This window comes from Phacochoerus africanus, chromosome 5 (assembly GCF_016906955.1).
Source record: "Phacochoerus africanus isolate WHEZ1 chromosome 5, ROS_Pafr_v1, whole genome shotgun sequence".
Taxonomy (NCBI): domain Eukaryota; kingdom Metazoa; phylum Chordata; class Mammalia; order Artiodactyla; family Suidae; genus Phacochoerus; species Phacochoerus africanus.
The window spans coordinates 44,479,086-44,485,085 of NC_062548.1; the positions used below are offsets into that span (position 1 = coordinate 44,479,086).

Below are 6,000 nucleotides of genomic sequence, written 5' to 3' on the forward strand. Positions count from 1 at the left end.
GCCGATGGACCAGAACCGGTTTCACAGCCACAGGGGTGGGGGGTGGAAGAGTAGGGGTGGGTGTCCACCCAGGCAAAGAGGAAGGGTCTAAAGAGAAGAACCTGGTGGCCAAGAACGTCCTAGACACTAGCCTAGGCTCCTCAGGCAGAGAAGGGAGGCCGCATGTCAGGGACATCTGAGGGACCCTCACGGAGGAGGAGCTAAGCGACAGGCCAGCAGAGGCGGGGACGTCACCAGGAGTGCGGAACCTGGGAACCCCACCAGCAAGTCCTCGTTTCCTCAGCAGGAGAGGGAGAAGCAGAAGGAAAGTGTGTCGCGGTCTTCAGCCTCAGCAGGTGAGGGTGTACGACGAGGCTGCAGGGTCACGCCTGCTCCTTCCCTCACAGGCCCGCCCATCGCCATGCCACCAGCAAGCACCAGCCCTGCACTTCAGGCTCCATTCAGGAGCAGGCTCCGGGGGGAAGGTTCCCAGGGCCGCCGCCGCCGCAGGCCCCGTCCTCCCAATCGCCCAGAAACGGTGGCGGTGGGATGGAAAATCACCTCCAAGCCGATCTTTCCCACAGATTCCCACTGCAGCGTAGAGCACTGAAGGAGAACTTCCCTGAGGCCTTCAGCATCCCTGCAAATCTTATCACCTTTCTCCGACAGCATCCAACACTGAGCTGTCGCTCTGAGATACAATTCCTGCTGCAGAAAAATTAACTCCAAAAAAGAAAAACAGGTCAAAGAATGAGATTTTTAACAACGAATTCACTGTTAAAAGCCAAGCTTTTAGTTGGATGAATGCAGACTGCAACCCTGTTGAGAGACACACACACACGCATCAGCCCTCTCCAACGCAGGCAGACCCGCCACCGGCTCCACACGCAGCCAGAAGACACGGACCTCGGATGTACCTTCAAACCACACCGTTAAGTATTTTAAAAACCTGCAGGTGCAAGGGGCTGGTACAGGGGCACACAATCCTATCTGCAGGAGAGAAGACACTGGACCACCAGGAACTACGGGCCCACCTTCCTCAGGCCCTGGACACACTCTGGATTGAAATCACACTAGTTTGCTCTCCGGCGGGCCACGCACCCAGTCATGAGCTGCTGATGTCGGATCGGCCCCTCTTTTCACACACGGAGTTTGCGGCGCTATTAGTTCTGACTTCTGTGAGCCGACATGTGATCCACCTGCTTGAACAGAACCCTGAATCAGTTGCTCTGATAAGGGATCTGAAGGCCACAAAAAATGGAAATCCTTTAAAACGAACGATCTCTATCAACAAATTCAAAATGACCTGGAATGTCTTGGAATAGAAATTTCTGTTTAAAACAGGAAAAATTTCTAGATCAAGACGATTGAAGCAGACTTTGTGGAACTATATAAATGCAACCAAGGTCAAGCACAGAAAACACACCCCAAAGACCCATCATGAACCCAACAGGCCTTTATCTTCTAGGATAGCATCTGCTATCAAATCACATTCCCTGCAACTCTGGAGAAAATGCACTCTGCCTACTGATTCACCTAGCTAGAGACTGGACACACGCTGGTTCTCAATCTTCAAATTCTTTTTAAACGGGAGACTTCCCAACATGGTGCAGCAAAAACAAATCCAACTACGAACCATGAGGTTTCGGGTTCGATCCCTGGCCTCGCTCCACGAGTCAAGGATCCGGCGTCACCATGAGCTGTGGTGTAGGACACAGCTCAGATCTGGAGTTGCCGTGGCTGTGGTGTAGGCTGGCAGCTACAGCTCCAATTCAACCCCTAGCCTGGGAACCTCCATATGCCGCAGGTGCGGCCCTAGAAAAGGCAAAAAGACAACAACAACAAAAAATTTTTTTTAAATGGTCTGCCATCACAGACCAAGAATGCAATCCAGTTACAGAAGAATGCACTACTAAAAAGGCCTTAATGACACACGTCCAAAACAGTTTCCACACCAGCACTTCCTCCCTGGTGATCTGCCCTTTGAACCTGCCTTCAAAACAACTGTGCTCTGCACGCCTATGGCCAGCTGTCATCAGAGCCCGCACACTGGAGCCAGCCTCACACCTGCTGAGAGCGTCGTCTCTGCATCAAGTGTTCCTCAGCAGTGGCTCGGGCTCTCGCCACACAAGTGAAGAATCACGCGGGATTCCATCCAAGTCCAATTCCACAGAAGACACGCCTCAGGAAGGGGCAAAATGTAGCGCCAGAGAAGGCTCCCCTCACACGATCAGCGCAGAAGGGACAAACCTGTGGGCCCCCTCATTTCTGCAGCTTCCCAGTTCATTACACACTTGGCCTCCATGCACCAGGCCCTGTAGGAGGCAGCTCAGCAGACAAGAGCATCAACTGAAAAGGCAGACTCACCCAGGAGCCACCTCTTCCTCCTGCCCAAAACCATGCGAAGGGCAGCCCAGAGGCCAGATCCTGCTTTGAAGAGTTGCCCAAGGCCTCTTTTGGGGCCCTGTTCTACAAGCTGCTGCTGTGATCCTTCTCAGAAAACACATGGCAGACAAGTAGGACAAACCTACACTTCCACTTTTTATTAGTATGGGGACCTCGGCTTGACAGCTCTGGACGCAGCGCAGTAACTGCTCTAGGGGCGGCACAGGGACGCCCCTACAGCAGACTGCACAAGGCCACAGGAGGAGCAACCACCCAGAAGGGCATGTGAAACCAGATCCCACTTCTTTCCACGTCCTCTACCTTCCCACCACCTCCCACGCAGATGCAGCCGCCCTTGCACAACCCTGGAGTGTGCAGGGAGTCACTCTGCCTAATCAACAATTTTAACAAAATCCTTGCACAGTTCTTTTTTCACGAAGAGAGGATTCTAAGCCTCATCCATTCAGATATCAGCCTTCAAATATGGAGCGACCAGAGAGTCTCTTTCCAAACAGCTGCTTTCTGACAGCGTGAGGCCGAAACCGGCTCCAGGGGTCAAAGAGTTCAGCCATCTGCCCAAAGAAATAAGTGCACTGTCCTTCCATGAGAGGATGAGCCTCCCACCTCCAGCGCATCAGTCACAGGACACACACAACCCCCGGGAAGACGTCCCGGGCAGTGGCACTGAGGACCTCCTTAGGACTCTCTCTCAGGGTGCTCTTTGCATGAAGGGCAGGGTGGCACCCAGGTTTCTGCCATGGCTCAGACATAGGTTCAAACTGCATTCTACTGAATCAGGCAGGTACTTAATCTCTCTGCACTTCAGTTTACACACCTGTAAAATGGGAACAGCACCTACCCCACAGCAATGTCCACAGAAGTCAAGCCACACGGCGTGTGAGCTATCCTACAAAAGCCCTGCCTCAAAGTAAGTGCTCGATAAATGGTTCTTACAGCCTCTGGCCACTTTAGTTTCAAACTGGGATAGGCCATTTCCAGACTTCCCAACTCATACGACTCCAGTGTTGGCTGCACACACTTAAAAAAGTGGGAAAATAATTGGGATGAGGGTGTCTCATTAAGTGCCACCTTAAAAATCCAGGTGCAGGAGTTCCCACTGTGGCACAGTGGGTAAGAATCCGGTGCTGCCGCAGCTGTGACATAGGTCAGCTGCTGCTCAGATTCCATCCCCGGCCCAGGAACTTCCATATGCCCTGGGTGTGGCCATTAAAAAAAAAAAATCCAGGTGCAAACTCACTTAACAGCCCTCAAGCAAGAAATTCAACACTGGGGCATCTCCGCCATTAGTGATGGGAAATACACCACATTCCCACATACATGTGGGGAAATCTAGCTGATGAAGACATAAAAGCTTAGTTCCTCTCACTTCCATCCTTTATTCTTTTTTTTTTTTTTCCTTTTTCTTCTTAGGGCTGCACCTGTGGCATACGGAAGTTCCCAGGCCAGGGATCAAATCAGAGCTGTAGTCACTGGACTACGCCACAGCCACAACAACGCCAGATCCAAGCCACATCTTCGACCTACACCACAGCTCATGGCGACACCGGATCCTTAACCCCCTGAGCGAGACCAGGGATGGCACCTGGGTCCTCATGGATACTAGTCAGATTCGTTTCTGCTGAGCCACAAGGGGAATTCCCATCATCCATTCTTCAATTCATTTTTTCTTACTGGATTCCAGTGTTTTTGTACTAAAAAGCTGCCTTCTGCAAAGAAAACTCCAAACCTCAACTGTCGATCACGTGGAACTACTCAAACTATGAAAAAATATGCTTTTTTCTTCTCATGGACACCGTCAGGGTACACACCTTGCATTGCAACAGCATCAACGTGTGAAAGTTCATTCTACAAACTTCCATGATGACTGTCAGCCTCAGCCTCCACTGAGATCAGCCAAGAAGCCTGATTCGTGTTTTTGCGTGTTAGCCCAGGCACCCCAGGGTACAGCCGCACATGTCGCAACAGTCAAAGACATCCCTTCGCCCTCCACTATTTCCTCAACTGAACCGGTCCTCCTCTCAGACTTCGGATTACCACCTAGCTCTACAGAGCAGAGTCCTCCACCTCAAGTCCACGGACCAGCCGCAGAAGATTCCTTAGCCTTCTCAAGGACGCACAAAATGCTGTGCGTCTGGCTCAGATGTGGACCCAGGTCTTCCGTCAGACGCTCCAAGGGGCTCCTGACCCCTTAAAACGATAAAGAAACTCTAGCACAGAAAACAAGGAAATAAGAGTTGATACAAATTTCTGGAGTCTTCCATCACTTAAGGGACTTGCCTTTTGAACCAAGTTTTGCACGTCATCTAGACATTCGTCCATCACCCCCCTCACGTTCGCACTCAAGGTACATACACATCCTTACACCATCTTCCCAAGGCTCCAGAAGTCAGCAGAGGGCAAACATGAAAACACCAGGGATACTTTTAGCAACAGAGAGAAAACAGCAACACTAGCGATACTTTAGGCAAAACGTTTAACCCAGCGAGGGCTTTTTCTTTTTCCTCCCCCTGAAATCTCTCCGCCCGGTCACGCTCACTTGCCGGCGGTGCTGGGTTCCAGCTCGGCCTCCCGGGGGCTTCCCAAGACACCGACGCCGGTGCCGGAGCCGAGCCTCAAGGCAGGAAAAGCACCCAAACGCCGCTCGCCGGGCCGGGAGCGGAGCGTATCGGAGTGTGTCAGGCGCCGTCGCCGCTGAGAATTTGGAGGGGCCCGAGCATCAGGTGCTCCGAGCGAGAACTCGCACATCCTGCTTTTGCTGCAAGCAGAGGCACAGGGACGCTGTCCCAGGTGAAGGCCCAGGGCAGTTCCTCCGCAGAAAGAACAAGAGATAACCCCGGAGGCTCGGCTCCAGGCCGCGCCGAAAACAAACTTTCCAAGCACTTCCACCGCGACGGGCCGGTGACACCTCCCCAGCCACCCCCGCCCTCCGAGCGCCTGTCAGCGCCCCCGGCGGCCCGGAACCTGCCTCACACGGGCCCCGGCTTCCCGCGGCGGCCAAGCGGCGCCCCAGGGCGCCCACGGACCCCGGCCCGGCCGCCCGGCCGCAGGTGAGGCGCCGCCCGGCCCCCGAGACCGCGGGCCGCCCCGCCTCACGGGGCCCCGGCGGCCGCCGCGCTCGGCGGGATGTCGGGCCGGCGCGCCCCGGCGGCCGCTGCGGACTCACCAGCTGGCTAGTGGTCCTGGCCATGGGCCCCGCGTCGGCGCGGGCGCCTCCCCCGCAGCGCTGCGCGGCTCGGCGCCTCCTCAGCGTCCTCCTCCCCGCGGCGGAGCCCCAGCAATGGCCGCCCTCATCCTGCGCTCGCCCCGCCGCCCGCCGCCCGCCGCCCCCAGCGCCGCCCCCAGCGCCGCCCCACCCCCGCGCGACGCCGGGCGGGACTTCCTCCTCGCCGCCTCCACTGCCCGCGCCCATTGGCTGCAGCTGCCGTCGCTCTGCCGCGGCCTGGGCCAGCCCCCGCCTGCGCCCCCGAGCCGCATTTCCGGGTTGGGGCCGGACGGGCAGGAGCGGCCCTGCCCCGCCTCGAGGCGGGGGGGGGGGGGGAAAGGACACCGCACGAGCCAATCCCGGGCCTGCGGGGCGGGGCCGGGCTCGGGACGGGGCAAGCTGTCATCCCGCGG

The 6,000-nt window shown here is 55.9% G+C and overlaps 1 protein-coding gene across 1 annotated transcript in view; it reads right to left on the minus strand.

Annotated features, from left to right (window-relative positions):
- The window catches only part of PDPK1 (3-phosphoinositide dependent protein kinase 1), an 82,269-nt gene extending 76,583 nt beyond the window's left edge, over positions 1–5,686 (minus strand). Inside the window, exon 1 of the mRNA XM_047780817.1 lies at positions 5,549–5,686. Within this exon, the coding sequence (XP_047636773.1) occupies positions 5,549–5,572 (24 nt within the window). The 5' untranslated portion in view covers positions 5,573–5,686. The remainder of the gene's footprint in view (positions 1–5,548) is intronic.
- Positions 5,687–6,000: the final 314 nt, after the last annotated feature.